Source organism: Chrysochloris asiatica, unplaced genomic scaffold (genome assembly GCF_000296735.1).
Source record: "Chrysochloris asiatica unplaced genomic scaffold, ChrAsi1.0 scaffold00154, whole genome shotgun sequence".
Classification (NCBI taxonomy): domain Eukaryota; kingdom Metazoa; phylum Chordata; class Mammalia; order Afrosoricida; family Chrysochloridae; genus Chrysochloris; species Chrysochloris asiatica.
The window spans coordinates 2,516,611-2,532,612 of record NW_006408672.1 but is presented as its reverse complement, the minus strand read 5'-3'; the positions used below and the strand labels follow the sequence as shown (position 1 = coordinate 2,532,612).

The 16,002-nt window shown below is 44.0% G+C and overlaps 1 protein-coding gene across 2 annotated transcripts in view; it reads right to left on the bottom strand.

Moving 5' to 3' along the window:
• Positions 1-16,002, bottom strand: part of TMPRSS3 (transmembrane protease, serine 3) — a 52,064-nt gene that overhangs the window by 11,183 nt on the left and 24,879 nt on the right. Inside the window, exons 6-11 of one of the 2 annotated variants that reach the window (XM_006870825.1) lie at positions 11,461-11,586; positions 9,937-9,980; positions 9,078-9,243; positions 4,888-5,057; positions 2,905-3,000; positions 1,981-1,983 (exon numbers count right to left, since the gene is read on the bottom strand). In XM_006870825.1, the coding sequence (XP_006870887.1) occupies positions 1,981-1,983; positions 2,905-3,000; positions 4,888-5,057; positions 9,078-9,243; positions 9,937-9,980; positions 11,461-11,586 (605 nt within the window). The remainder of the gene's footprint in view (positions 1-1,980; positions 1,984-2,904; positions 3,001-4,887; positions 5,058-9,077; positions 9,244-9,936; positions 9,981-11,460; positions 11,587-16,002) is intronic. The other variant, XM_006870826.1, reaches the window with a different exon arrangement.

Sequence of the window (16,002 nt, the reverse complement as noted above, 5' to 3'; positions counted from 1 at the left end):
ACTTTGGACTTATTGTCCGGAGGAGACAATCATTGGAGAAAGACGTCATGCTGGGTAAGGTGGAGGGTCAGAGAAAAAGAGGAAGACCCCTAATGAGATGGATTGGCCAGGTGGCATCACTGATGGACTCAAGTGTGGCAGCGATAGTGAGTTTGGCCCAGGATCGGACATTGTTTCATTCTGCTGTGCATGGGGTTGCTATGAGTTGGTTCCAACTCTATGGCACCTGACAACAATAAAGAAGGGATCAATACCTTCTAAATGAACTTATTTTTAAATCCAATTAGCTTTAAGTTTTATGGGGGTAAGGCAGAGGCTCTCTCTCTCTTTCCATTTTGCAAGCATATATCAGAAAGGAGCCCTAGTAGCACAATAGTTAAGCACTTGGCTGCTAAGCTTTCAGTTGGTAGTATGCACCCAGCCAGTGGCTCCATGGGAGAGAAATGGGGCAAGCCACTCCTAGAGCACAGCCTAGAAAATGCTACAGAGCAGTTCCACTTTGTCACACAGGGTCGCTATAATTCAAGATGGATGCGGTGGCATCTAACCAGAACAGCATATCTCAAAAGGAGATAAGTGAGTCATCGAATGTCAAAATCCATATCTTAAGCATGCAATGAGTGTGAGTCACACCATTTTCATGCATTGACTTCCTGAATCCAACATTAAGATTACTGTCTTTGCAATGGGAGCTGCCTGGTCACGACACGTCTTAACTCATCCCTGAGGATTCCATGAAGACAATGAAATAACAGGTTATCAGGCACTCCAAGTTCTTGAATAAGTAATATGCAGAGGGGCATGGCAGGGAAACATGACTGAGAACCCTAGACTACAGCCCCTGGTCATGTGAGCCTGAGCAAAGAGCCCAATGTTCCTCAGCCCCACTCTCCTTCACCCACAAACTGATCCCAATAATAATATCTGATTAAAGATTGAATTGTGTCCCTCTAAAAGATCAGGTGAAGTGTTAGCTTCTCTACATGTGAATGGAATCTTGTTTAGAAATAAGGTCATTCATTAATTAAAGACGCTCTCACTTATGTTAATAAGGTCATACTGGAGTTGTTGTTGTTGTTATGTGCCGTGGTGTTGGTTCCAACTCATAGCGACCCTGTACAGAGTTTCTAAGGCTGTAAATCTTTACAGGAGCAGAAAGCCTCGTCTTTCTCCCGCGGAACAGCTGGTTGTTTCGAACTGCTGACCTTGTGGTTTGCAGCCCGATTTGTAAGCACTACGCTATGTCTAATAAAACTGGAGAAGGGACACAGAGACAGAATGACACTTAGGGAAAGACACTATGGGAGAAAACATCTACCTACTGACCAAGGAAGACCAAACACTTCCCGGAGCCACTGGAAGTGGCAGAGAGGTATGGAACAGATCCTCCCTTAGAGCCCTTGGAAGAAGTCAATAGGACCGACACCTTAATTTGGTCTCCTAGCCTCCAGACCTGTGAAATAATGCATCTTTGTTCTTAAAAAACACCTAGTAGTATTTCTTCTAATAGCAGTTCCTACATTTTTTTTTTTTTTTTTACAACACTTCTTCAAGGGCTGTTGTGAGTATCCGAAGGGACAACATCAATTTAGCTCAGCATCTGGTATAGGACAAATACTTAAGAATGTTGGAGTCACAGGGTCTGTGGTGAAAAGAGCTCAGCAAGTTTGTGGGAGAAGCCTCCAACACAGGCAGGAGGGTGGAGCAAGCCACTGTGAGGGGAGAAAGGGTCAATCAGACCTGTTGTGATGGACATGCTGGATCACTAGCGAGAAGATGGACAAGTCTGTACAAGGTTCCAGAACCTCCTGGGAGAAAAGAACTGTTCTCCAGTGTCATTGGTATCAGGCTGGTGGATTGGGTGCTCTTGAGTGAGAACTCACCCGGAGAGGAAGGAAAACAGATTGGTGACCTTACTCCCCACCATAAACCAGGGGCTCTGGCAGGGGCAGGTTCTGAAGGAGATGGAAGCCCATAGACCAGCTATGTTGACACAAAGCTGAGCTTTAGCCAAGTGGCTGAATTTGAAATGACAAAGAGCTGTAAGTCATCCTGAGCCAGGGTAGGAGTCCCAGCAAACAAGACTTAAGCACTTGGGGGTAGAAGAATCATCAGCTAAAAGATCCCAAAAGAAAAACACAGAGCTTCCCATTAATCAGGAAAGGCACTGATGTGACTATATTATATGGAAAAAAGGAGGGTACAGATTTCATTAGCATTTATTGGTAACTATTATTAACATTATTAATTCTATTATTATAACAATTAGATCATGTTTGTTTTACTACTAGATCTTTGTAGGATGAAATAACATAGCTTCCAAAGTCCCACAGCACAAAAATTGCTCATCTGTTATAAGTCTTTAACTTCTGAACAAACCTTGGTGGTGGTGGTGGTGGGTGGGAGGTTCCTCTTTGTGAATTCTTATGTATTTAGTTGGAGTCCTTGTGTGGCGCTGTGGGATAAAGCAGTGGACCACAAGGTAGGTTTAAACCACAGGCCGTCAATTCAAACTCAGCAGCTGTTTCTCTGAAACCCTATGTGCTGGAATCAACTTGGTGGTACTTAAGACCACTGTGTATTTAGTTAACATAGAGGAAGAAGGAGGTAAGAGGAAAAGAAATCCCCTAGTGTGTTGATGGCGGTCTTTTAACCAAGGGATGTTCACAATTTTCCTTTGTTTCATATTTCCATTCTGAGAAAGCCTGAATTATCACTTTTTGCCAAAACACGTGGAACCAGACTGATGGCCCACAATAGACTCAACCAATTGTGTACTTTGAGCAGCTGATACACATCTCATGATTGGGACACTGAATGTTATGGGGAGACATTGGAAAGGAGTGTTGTGTGTGGCCCCATGCCAGCTCCCTGGGTTCAGAGTCATGTTTCCAGACCACTGACCTCCATCCTCTGTGGCCCCCCATCCTGACGTCCAGCACATTTTCCCATCAGGAAAATTCTCCTCCGAGTTGGGCAGACAAACTGGTTGGACCATCTCTGTTTTAAGGGAAAACAACTCAGTTGAAAGAGGAGTCTGAGAAATCTTAATGCCATCTGTGTTTATGTGTCTAAGAAACACCCGGTGAGCTTCCAAAGAAAAGTCAAGTGCTGGGAATATTGACAACTATCAGTCAGAAGAAGGACTTCATTAGGGCCCTGAAGACTAAAGTAGTCCTATTGCTGCTACTGGTGGTTGTTATTTGCCATTTAGTCACCTCTGACTCATGGGTCTTTCTGTATAACAGAATGAAGCATTGCATGACCCTGCACCATCCTCACAAGGATTGTTATGTTTCAGCCCACTCTTGTGACTATTGTGTCAAACCATCTCATTTTTGCTGACCCACCATCTCACTAAGTATGCTATCTGCAAAGTTGGCTGTGCAAACCCACCAGTCACTCCCTGGAAACCCTGTACAGGGTCACTATGAGTTGGAACCAACTCAACAGCACTTAACAACACCTGTGGTACAGGTTGTGTACACTCAGAAGGAAACCAACAAGTCAGTTGCCATCTAGTTGATTACAACTCAACAGTGAGCCCATGTATGCTAGAGTAGAACTGTGCCCCATAGGCGTTTCAATTGCTGACCTTTTGGAAGTCAACCACCAGGTCTTTCTTCTAAGGTGTTTCTGAGTAATCTCAAACCTCCAACCTTTCAGTTAGCAATCAAGCACATTAACTGTCTGTACCAATCAAGGATTCCAAAGGTAGACCTGAATTTATTTAGGAGTAGGGATCAAAGTGGTTCAAATTCATCAGCTGCTCCTCGGAAACCCTATACAGGGTCACTATGGGTCCGAATTGACTCAACGCCACTTAACAACAACAATAAGTGCTCATAATGGATCTGGTGTGGCACTGTAGGATAAGCAGTGGACTGCTAACTGCAAATTTGGTTGTTTAAACCCACTAGTCACTCCTTGGACACCCTATATAGGGTTGCTATGATATAGAACCGACTTGATGACACTTAACAGCAACAGAGTTCATAAATGCTTTGTTTATATCTATTAAATGTTAGATCATCTATCTTGGCTCATCTGGTATTTTTGTAATCTCTATAGGGCAGCACTTGAGGTTTCTCAAGGGAGAAACAGTGCTTTGGGGAACCTGCTGACCTTGGCATCAGGTTTAGACAGAATTTTCTGACTAGTACCAGGTTGCTGAAGGCTTTCATTCTCTTTTATCTTGTAAAGACATGGCTGACGGGGAGGACCTGCCACAACAAGCTGACTAGTCTCAAAAAATGCTCTCGTTCTCCACTGAGATGGAGACTCCTCTCGTCTACCCAGAAACCCTGGACAGCTGATGGTACAGGCAGGGGCAAAGAAAATCCTGTCATAAGTCCCCAGCCCAAGGTGCTTTGTACCTGAAGGTTAGAGACTCCCCTTTCCTACCTGAAACACCAGGTGGTCTGGCCTGGGGAAGCCTCTCCCCACTCCAGGTGGTACCAGCAAGGACCAACAGGAGCCCCGGTGGCATCAGACAAATGAAGAAGAGTACCACAAAGACTCTGAAAGTAAATTGTCATTGGATTCACAGTCCACAAAAGTGGGTCAGGACCTACACACTCATGCTAAACCGAGTCACTGCCTGCTAAATTTGGAGGTTTACATAGGACACCGAACCTCCAATGTAATAGGCAAAATGTCCAGAATACAAAAGAAAATCGTCTGTCATACCCAGACCCAGGAAAATCACAACATGAATGAAAAAAGATAATCAACTTACACCCATGTCAAGAGGAAATCAGAGGCTGGAATTATCTGACAAGGCAAGTAAATCAGCCTTCATTAAAAAAATGCCTCAACAGACCATTAAAATTTCTCTTCAAGCAAAAGAAAAGAAAGACACAGAGCAAGAAGGAAACTCGGTCTTACCATTGAATGTGAGTGGCCCAGCCAGCTTCATGAGAGCGATGTCGTTGCCTAACCTCTTGGGCTTGTACTTGCTGTGGTAGATGATTTTCTCTACCAAATGGGATGGGGCTGGACTGTCCAGCAGGGACACTAGACCCACTTGGATGGTCCATGACTTGGGCAGGTATAGGCTGAAATGAGGAGATCAAAATTTGAAGCGCAGGGAAAACTTGACCACTGAACCCATTGGTCTCAGCTGTCCTAAGAGCTGGCTGGAGAAGAGATCAGGCAAGAAAGAGCCCTGTTGCTCTAGCTGGATATGCTCAGTGCTGTGGGTTGAATTGTGCGCTCCTAAAGGGTAAGTTAAGGAGCTCTGGTAGCGTAGTGGTTACAAATCGGGCTGCGAACCGCAAGGTCAACAGTTCGAAACTACCATCTGCTGCGCAGGAGAAAGATGAGGCTTTCTGCTCCCATAAAGATTTACAGCCTTGGAAACCCTGTACAGGATCACTATGAGTCAGAACCGACTCCACAACACTTAACAACAAAGGGTAAGTTAAGGAGCTCTGGTGGCGTAGTGGTTATGAATTGGGCTGCGAACCACAAGGTCAGCTGTTCGAAACTACCAGCTGCTCTGCGGGAGAAAGATGAGGCTTTCTGCTCCCATCAAGATTTATAGCCTCGGAAACCCTGTTCAGGGTCGCTATGGGTCGGAACCAACTCGATGGCACTTAACAACAACAACAAAGGTTAAGTTGGAGTCCTGTTGTGGCGCTGTGGGTTAATGAGCCAGACTGCAAAGTTGTTTGAACTGCAAGGTTGGTAGTTCAAGCTCACCAGCTGCGCCTTGAAAACTCTATACAGGGTCGCTATGGGTCAGAACTGACTCAACGGCACTTAACAACAACAACAGAGGGTAAATTGAAATCCGAAGCCCCATACTTGCAAATGTGAACCTGTCTGAAAATAGAATATTTGAAGATGTTATCAGTTACAGTAGCATGAGGTCATACTGGAGTTGGAGGGGTCCTAATCCCATCTGACTAAAATAACAAAACAAAACCAGTTGTCCTCGAGTCAATTCTGGCTCATAGCAACCTCCTGTGTACAGAGTATGTCGAAGAGTAGACAGGAGGTTGTCCATAGCATTTTTAAGACTTTGACCTTTTAGAAGCGGATCACCCTGCCTGTCTTCTGAAGTGCCTCTGGGTGTGTAACTGTTTCCACTACCCAGAGGCTCTTTTCTGTACGACTATGAAACTCTGGTAGCGTAGTGGTTACGAATCGGGCTGCGAACCTTAAGGTCAGCGGTTCGAAACTACCAGCTGCTCCGCGGGAGAAAGATGAGGCTTTCTACTCCCGTAAGGATTTACACCCTCGGAAACCCTGTACAGGGTCGCTATGGGTCGGAACCGACTCAACGGCACTTAACAACAACAACAACATGAAACCAAACCAAAACCCACCCATTGCCACTGAGTCAGTTCTGACTCAGAGCAATCCTATCTAGGGCTTCCAAGACTACAAATCTTTATGGGAGCAGACAGCCTCATCTTTCTCCCACAGAGTGGCTAGTGGGTTTGAACTGATAGCTTTTTGGTTAGCAGTTCAACGTATAACTCAAAGCAAAGAGAACTACAGACAGACAGAGGAAGGATGTAAGGTGACAATGCTATTACAAATCACAGGATGCCTGGAACCTGGGGGAGAGGCATAGAGCAGATTCTCCCTCAGAACCTCAGAAGAATCAATAGGGCTGATACCCTGATTTGGACTTCAAGCCTCCAAAATGTAAGATAATAAATTTATCTTCTTATAAGCATTCCAATTCATAGTATTTTGCTACAGTAGCCCTGGGAGCTCTGGTTGAATTAAGTTACTCAACATGCCCTGCAAAAGCAAAGGCCCACCTCCCAGGATTTTCCCAGACAGGCCTCACCTTTGAGGGCCTCTCAGCATTTGGGGATTGAGCTCGGCTTTGTCTAATGCAAGGGGTCCATCAGGATTCATTTCTCATGGAACAGCAATCAAAATAGAGGGAGGTGAAAATAATGTGGTATTCTTCCATGTAAACTATCCCTCATTTCACAATTAAAGTTTAAAAATATAAATAAACACAAAGGGAATAGAAGTAAATACTGTTGAATGATGATGCATAGAGGAGATTATAATCATTGCAATGAAACAATCAGTGTAAAACCGTTGTTCTCCCATATAAACTATCACTCAATTCACAATAAAAACTTAAAAACAAACAAACAAACAAAAATGGGATAGGCAAATAAAACAATTGTTAGGAAATATAAAAAATACTCATTAAATGTATTCCCATTATTAAAAAACTAAAAGAAATAAAACTTTGAAAAAGACAAAAAAAAAAAAAAAAGAGTGAACTAGGGAGGATTAATGAGGCAAGATAAGAAAGAGTAGGGAGATGTGGGAAAGGAGAAAGGTTAACAGAAGGAGAAGGTAGGTAAACTTGGTAAACATTCGACATTTCAATGTTCATTAACCTCAATACTAGTTTCTTATCCTGGGAAAGCAGTGACCTGATTAATTTCAAAATCATACCCTGAACTCTGTTCTGGGAACATGACCAAAAGTTATTTCCTAATAGGTATCTAAAAAGGGGTTAAAGGAACTGACTTCCTGCCAGCTCATGTAGTGTAATGTTCATCTTTCCTCTCCCTTGGTGGTAGTGGTTATGTGCTGTGGAGTCAGTTCCCTGTACAGGCTTTCTGAGGCTGCAAATCTTTACAGGAGCAGAAAGCCTCATCTTTCTCCTGCAAACAGCTGGTAGTTTTGAACTGCTGACCTAGCTTCTCGCAGCCCGATTCAGAACCACTACACTACCAGAGCTCCTTTCCTCTCCCTGGTAAGTCTCAAAGAAGCAAAATTTCTATTCAGTGATTTTCCAAATGAGCTGGGTTGTACCCTTTCAAAAAGTCTTAGGTTGTATCCTACCCAGAATTACAATGGCTTCTTGGAGAAGAAATGCAAAAATAAAAACAGCTTATGAATCTGAACTCTTTTGTCCTTACTCCAGAGCATGTCATAAACTCAACCCAATCCACCTTTGTCACCACAGGCTCGTGACAAAAGCTGCCTGTATTCTGCCTCTCCTTGTTGTTTGTTACCATCAAGTTTACTTCAACTCATTGAGATTGTATGAATAACAGAAGGAAAGTCACCCAGTCCTGTGCCATCTTCATGATTGTTGGTGCCTAAGTCCTTTGTTGCTCTGATAGCGTAGTGGTTACGAATGGGGCTGCGAACCTTAAGGTCAGCAGTTCGAAACTACCAGCAGCTCTGCATAAGAAAGATGAGGCTTTCTGCTCCTGTAAAGATTTACAGCCTTGGAAATCCTGTACAGGGTCGCTATGGGTCAGAACTGACTTGATGGCACTTAACAACACAAGTCCTTTGTTGTGGATATTGTATCAATTCATATCATCACAATGGATTGAAGAGTTCCTTCATTTTGGCTGGCCCTCTACTTTACCAGCCAAGATGTCCTTTTCTTGCTATTGTTCTTTCTTGATGATATGGCAAAAGCCACCAAATTGAAGTCTCCCCATCTTCCTTCCTGGGAACATTCTAACAATTGCTATCTAAATCCTGAGCAGATGAAGGATCTGCTTTGAGACTCACATCTGCCTTGGGCATACTTTTCATAGATTTATGTCTGTCTCTGAAACATGATTGTATTCATTTATTTTTTTTTTTACCATTTATTTCTGAATAAATATATTACATTAGCAATAAAATAGTAAAACTAAAAAATAAGATAAAATAAAATAATGGGGCAAAGTAAATTTGGGGTTAGTTCTTTCTGTAGTGTTCTTATTCTGAAAGCTCATAAGAAATAACACTTTGGGGAGGGTTGGTACACCGCACAGACACCCTCATGACCTCATTTCTCCCTGCAGTGTCTGTCATCTGTCACCTGACCACAATGTTGCATAACAAAGTCTAAGTCCTTGTTGCAATAGCGTTTTTCCTCCTCTTCTTATCTTTGTCTGTAGAAGCTACAACCCTAAAGGCCTAAAGAGGGTCACTAGGCACCCCTGCGATGGTGATGGCCAGGATCCATGATGAGGAGAGAGGGGTGTCCCCTGGCCACTAATTTGTCATAATAGTCTATTTGTCTGCTCCAGATAGCTGCCCTGAGGGAAGGTGGGTACCCGCGCCAGCCAGCTCAGAGCACTCACTCGTAAACACAGTGGGCAGCAGTGACAATCCACATGGGGGTGATGACAGAGCCCCCGCATAGGTGGTACCCCTGGAACTGAAGGCTGACCTGCCAGGGCCACTGTGAGAGCGAAGATATATTCCCGCCAACGATGCGTGAGGCGTAGCCTGACCTCAGACCACAGGCTGCAGAAAGAACAGACTGTGAGCACACCCAAGACTCTTTTTCAGACCCTTGCCCTTCCGTGCTTTACAACTACTGCTCCCACAGGGTTCACAGCCTGGAGAAAAACCAGGACTGTGAGGGGTAGGCTGGGGTAGGCCAGGAGCAGGTGACCAGATAGGCAGAGCATCATGGGGAGTCTTTCAGGAGAATAAAGTGTGGGCGGGTGGGTTGGGTAGTATTTCTGTGCAATAAGGAAGAGCACCAAAGTAAATGGCCCTCCCTGATCACTATGTAGGGGGTTGGCAATGGCCCTTCTCCTCAATACTCAGGGCTCCCTGGATGATGGCAGCTACCCTCTCCCCACCAGGAGCAGATGGGACCCTCCCACAGCTCCGTACTGATACAGTGCATCTGCCTGCCAGGACCCAGAAACCCCTGCCACCCTCACCTGAGTGCTGGCTGAGCCCCCTATGTGAACTTCCCAGGGAGTGAAGGAGAGGTGATAGAAGTGTCAGGCTAGTGAAGATGCCATGGACTGTCCTTTTTGCAGCCTCCTTCCCACCTGACAGGTAGGTCAAATGTCCTGGCTCCCAGCTAGAATAGGTGGGTGGACAGAGTTCCCACCCAGTACCCAGAGGGAAGGGTCAGAGCAGTCCATGGAGGTGAGAGAGAGTCTGTGGGCTTCTGGTCTTTTGTATGACTAGAACTCTTACCTGTGCACTTTAAGGTTACCACATGGCCTGAAGCACAGTCCTCCCTAAATGGAGAGAAAAAAAGTAGCCTTCATGGTAAACATCCTAGGCCTGAAAGAACAACAAACACTTTTCCTTATTTTTAAACTTAATCTTGTGATGAAAAACAAACTCTTCTCCTGTTCTTGAATGTAGATTCCAATTTTTATTTAACAAAAGCATGCCAGGAGAAAGAATTCACTCAATTTATTATAAAGCACTCAATTACCAGTGAAGTAATATGTCTGTGAAAGGCTGAGCAGTATTTCTAAGCTCCATAGCTTAGAGTCCTAGTGTGGTGCTGTGGGATCAGCACTGTACTGCTAATCACAAGGTTCAAACCCACCAGCCACTCCTTGGAAACTAAACAGGGTAACAATGAATCAGAACTGACTCAACAGCACTTACCTACAACAACAACATGGAGTCCTGGTATGGTGCCATAAGACAAACATTGGACTGCTAAAACAAGGTCAGTCCTTCAAACCCATCGGCTGCTCCTTGAAAACCCTATACAGGGTCACTGTGAGTCAGAACCGACTTGATGGCACAATAACATAGAGTTAATAGTAAACATGGTGATGAGTTATTTTAGAAACATAAACTGGGGTCCCTTGCACATCAGTTTTACCTCATGTCCAAGTAGTTCACATCCTGGTCTTGGAGGACGAGGACGTGGTGTGTTCCCTCCCTCTCTCCAGGATTCACACACATCAAAAAGGCTTCTTCCCAGAGCACTATGATGTGACTGCTCAGGAAATGGGACACTCACACTCCACACCGTGCCCCTAGGCATGTGCTTTTCTAATAAGGAAGGGAACCAGTTGAACCAGCTGCTATGGTATAGACTTGGAATTCATGGCGAGCCCTTGTGTGCCAGAGTGTTCAATGGATGATTTTTCTGAAGTCAATCACCAGGTCTTTTTTCCAATGTGCCTCTGGATGAACTCAAACCTCCAACCTTTTGATTAGCAATCAAGGAATCCTAAGGAAGGGAAGGGATTCCAAAATCTAAGTTTTGGGGAATTGGAGATAAAACCCATTCCATCAGACTGGGGTTTTAGGACAGCAGAGATGAACTGTCCCCCGTGGGTCGGTGTGGAGATTTTAGGGGACCTCACCACGAATGTTTTTTAATTACATGACAAACAGACAGGCAAGCTCGTAGTTTCCAGAGCAGAGAATACACACATCTGAGTTTTGGCCCAAGGTATCAGGAAGAAAGTATGAAACTTGGATTCAGTATATCACATTACCTGCCTTGGGCAATTCAGGGAGTCCCTCTAAGCTTCAGGTATTTTGCTAATTTCATTTAACAACTAAGGTACCTAGTTTGACTTGACCTTCCTTGTGCATTCTTGGGGGAAATGTACAGTGAATTATGAATATTAAAGCATTTTTTAAGCCACAAAGGTTAAGTTTGCATCTTTTCTTCCTTTCTGTGGAATCCTGGTGAAGCTGAGCACAGAACTACAAATGCAGCAGACAGCTGACTAACCCACCTACCTCACGTAGACAGAGTGATGCAGAGCTGTCACCTTGTCATCAGATAAGAGATGATTGATGGCTGCAAAGTCCTCCTGGAACTTCTCCTCCAGCAAGTCCATTCGGAGGTGGTCTGAGCTTACATAGCTACAAGCATGTTGGAAACACACATCCACTGGGTTAGCTCTACTCTGTGCTACAAATCAATCGATCCTCAACTCTCAATCTTTCTGATGTCACACTTGGGGAACATTTTATCACCTACACCATCAATGACCCACTTTTGCCAATAGAATGAAATCCACACACCTTAACAAGGCATTCCAGACCTTGTGTAGCCCCATCCCCACAGCCTGCCCACCCACCAAAGGCTCCAGCCACATGGGAGGGAGGGCCAATGCCTGATGTCATTGACTGACTGGGTCTGCTTTGATGTGCTCAACAAGCCAAGAAGAGTGCTGAACACAAAACACAGTCAGGCATTGTTGGGTGGGCACCAAAGTGAGGACTTGAGAACAATGCATTAAGGAGGAAGAGAGGTTTCCCTAGTCTGCCCTTAGCTGGTTTGGGTTCCCATTGGAGACAGGTGAACACATAAGAGGAATGGGGTAGGGGACACCAGGAGCAAGTAAATGGTTAAAGTTCCAGAAAGCAAGTCTTCTGGAGAACAATGGCCAAGGGGGTGCAACTTAAATGAAATCAAGTGTTTGAAGAGCTGGGAGATGGAATATAATGAATGAACAGTCATATTTCCCTTTGTATATGGAAAGAACAAAACAAAGCCATTGGTTTGCTTTGCTCACTAACATACCAGCTTATCAGGCAGGATTTCATCAGATACTGACAAATACTCTGGGGGCACGTATACGTGGAATATAACGTAAAGCCAACTTGAAGTTTTGAGAAAAATGTAATCAAAGCTAGAGGCAATGACCTCCCCAACCTGGGAATTGCTCAACAGACTGATAGGGTAGGTGAAAGAGCCAATTGTTACTAGGGTGGAGAGATCCTGATGCAGGTGGGCAGGGTGGCAGGTGAGGGAAATGATGGAACACAATGGTTAGCTGTTGTTAGCTCCTATGCTGCCATGACTGGTTGCAGATTGAACCATTGTGGTGTTCACTGGCTGATTTTTCATTCACTTATTTTGGGAAATAGATTGCTTTCTTCCTAGTCCATCAAAGTCTGGAAGCTCCACTGAAACCTATTCAGCATCATAGCAACACACAAGCCCCCACTGGCTGATGGGTGCGAACTACACATGTGGTACGTTGACATGGATTCCAGCCCAGATCTCCTGCATGGAAAACAAGAATTTTACCACTAAACCACTAGTGCTTCCTGGTGAAATGCAAATTCAGCAATTGTTATAGTTGCTAAGTGCCTTCAAGTCAGTTCCGACTCACATCGATCGCATGTAGGGTTTCCAAGGAGTGGCTGGTGGGTTTGAATCACCGATCTTAGCAGTTCAAACCAACCCTGCGGTCCAGTGCTGTACCCTGCAGTGTCACACCAGGACTCCGAATGCAGTAACTGGGTGCCTTCTAAATTGTCATTGTCTCAAAGTAGTAACTATCACTATCACAACCCCAAATTCTTACAGGTTTTCCTATGTGCCGGTCTCATTTCTGTACTTTCTAAGGTCACTTAAGTCTTGTGATGACCCTGGAAAGCATGTACTGTTATTATTCCTATTTCATAAGGGAGGAAACTGAGGCATGAGTTACATAAATTGCTTAAACTTACACTGAGATTTGAAGCCAGGCAATCTGACTTGACAGCCCATCTTTGTTTTTTTTTTAGATACAGATATCTGGAGTAGAGCAGAGAAGACTAAAGAAGGGTTTTAAAGAGAATTAAGACGAATTAAGAATCAAGCAAAAATACAGACGTAAATCTTAGAAATTCCAGTGAAGGACAGGGAGGGAAAGAATGCCTTTATAAGAATCGGGTTCATTGGGAGTCAAGGCTGAATTGATGGAATCAAAAAGTACAGTAAAGAAAAAGGGCAATGTTCAGGTCACAGGCTGGAGAAATGTCATTGTCCAGACTCCTTACCCATCATCCTTTGCTATTGAGTCATCCCCTAACTCATGGCAACCCCATGTGATGCAGAGGAGAATTGAGCACCATAGAATTTTCTTGGGCGTCTTGGTGTGGCACTGTAGGATAATCACTGGATGGCCAACTGCAAGGTCAGCAGTTCAAACATACCAGTGGCTCCTCAGAAACCCTACACAGGTTTGCTATGAGTCACAGCCAACTCAACAGCACTTACTTTTTATAGAAGCAGTTTGCCAGGCCTTTCTGCTGCAGCACCTCTGGATAAACTCAAGCTTTCAACCTTTCAGTTAGCAGCTGAGTATACTAGTCATTTGTACCAAGGAATGTAAGTATAGTGATGGTGAGGTTGTTAGGAGCCATGAAGTCAATTTTTTACTGAATGTGACAAAGCAGAATTGCCTCATAGGGTTGTCCAAGCTGTAATCTTTACTGGAACAGATTGCCACCCTTTCTGTCACGGAGCCACTGGGTGGCTTCTGACAGCATTTTGGCTAGCAACTGAGTGCTTTGTGCCACCAGGGCTCTTTAAATGTAAAGGTGTTAGTGTTGTTATGTATCACTGACTCAGTTCCAATTCACAGTGACCTCATGGAAATGTTGCCCAGTCCTGAACCATCCTCGTAATTGCTACTATACTTGAACCCATTTCTTCAGTCACTGAGTCAGTCCATCTTGGTGAGGGTCTGATGTCCTTCTCCAGGGACTGGTGCCTCCAGGTCATATGTCTGAAGTATGATAAATGAAGTCTTGCCATCCTGGCTTCCATGGAGCATTCTGACTAAACATCTTCTAAGACAGACTTGGTCATTCTTCTGGCAATATATGCAATATTCTTTGCTAGTACTATAATTCAAATACATCAATTCTTGTTTGGTTTCCTTTTTCATTTTGCATGTATATGAAGTGATTGAAAATACCATGACTTGGGTCAGGTGCACTTTAATCTTCAAAGTGACTTGTTTGTTTTTTAATATTTTAAAGAGGTCTTTTACAACAGCTGTGCTCGATGCGATACGTATTTCTCCCTTGGGCATTTTAAAGGTAGAAAGAAATCTCTTATCAAATGGTCAGAGTGGAAGGAAGAGAGACCAGAAAGCTGCTCAAACTACTGCATGGCCTTAACTGCTTCCTTCCCAGATAGGATGGGAATCTTTGCCCCAGATTTGCTGGTTGAGGGAGAGGTATTGAATTGAGCTATTCTGCATATAGAGCAAAGGCCTAAGGATTAAGAAGAGGTTGTACTCCAGGAGGGAGCAGACAAAGAAAGAGAACAGTGCCCCCTAATGGTAAATCAGAGGAAGAGGCTTAGCAGGGAACTGAAATGCCTAATGAGGAATGTTTTAGCTGTAAATAGCAGTGGTATTTGGTGTGAACAGCCTTCTCCTTATATACCAGAAACCAAAACCCACTGCCACCGAGTCAATGCCAACTCATAGTGACACTGTGTAGGTTTTCCAAGGCTGCAAATCTTTATAGGAACAGAAAGCCACATCTTTCTTCCATGGAGTGGCTGGTGGGTTTAAACTGCCAAACTTATGGTTAGTTATCCAGTGCTTATCCTAAAGAACCACCAATCGAAATTACAAAAAGCATTTGTGTGAGTGATTCCTGAATCCAGGTTGGTATGGGGAGAGAAAGAGGCAGATCTCAGGGATAGAGATTTGAGGGAATTTGGATTTACGCTTGGAGAAAAAGAGCTGAAAATATGATGCATTGAATATGAAAAATAGAATTCGGGATTCAAATGTAACTTTAATAGCCCTGTTTCCCTGGGTGCAAACAGGGAAGCATTTCCACATTCATTTTTCATCACCCTTGCTCTGTTCCTAAGATGATGTGAGAACTCAAAGAACTTGCCTGCTTTGAGCTCTGAGAATCAAGAGCAAAGGGAAGTAAGGATGTTGTTATGGATCTCCATGGATGAATGGAAGCCATGGAAGTAAGAGGGTCCAAGGAAGGGGTCAGGGAAGAGGAGGAGGCCTGTGTCAGGACAACAATGCATTGACCCAGTGCAAAAAGTCATACAGACAACACCAAGAACTGAAAAGTGAAAAATTCATTACAATAGCTGTTTCTTCTACATGTTGCTACACCATTGTTTGTGTGCTTCCATTACAATGCTAACTTTCCATAACTGATTCATTGTGGTAGAGAGGCCTTAGAATAATCAAGCAATTGTGATCAAAAGGGCAACATTTCTGCAAGGATTAAGTTCAAAGGCTTAGGAAAGAAGGAGGAATGGAAACAGGAAACATAGGGAGGAAGTGGAGTAATTGGTGTTACACTGTGGGAACTACAATCAATGAGAAGAAACAAAATGTGTGTGAATTGTTGAATGGAAAACTGATCTACTCCATAAACCCTCACCTAATTCACAATAAAAAGGTTTTGGATCTGCTATGTGGTTACGAATTGGGCTGCGAACCTTAAGGTCAGCGGTTCGAAACTACCAGCCGCTCCGTGGGAGAAAGATGAGGCTTTCAACTCCCGTAAAGATTT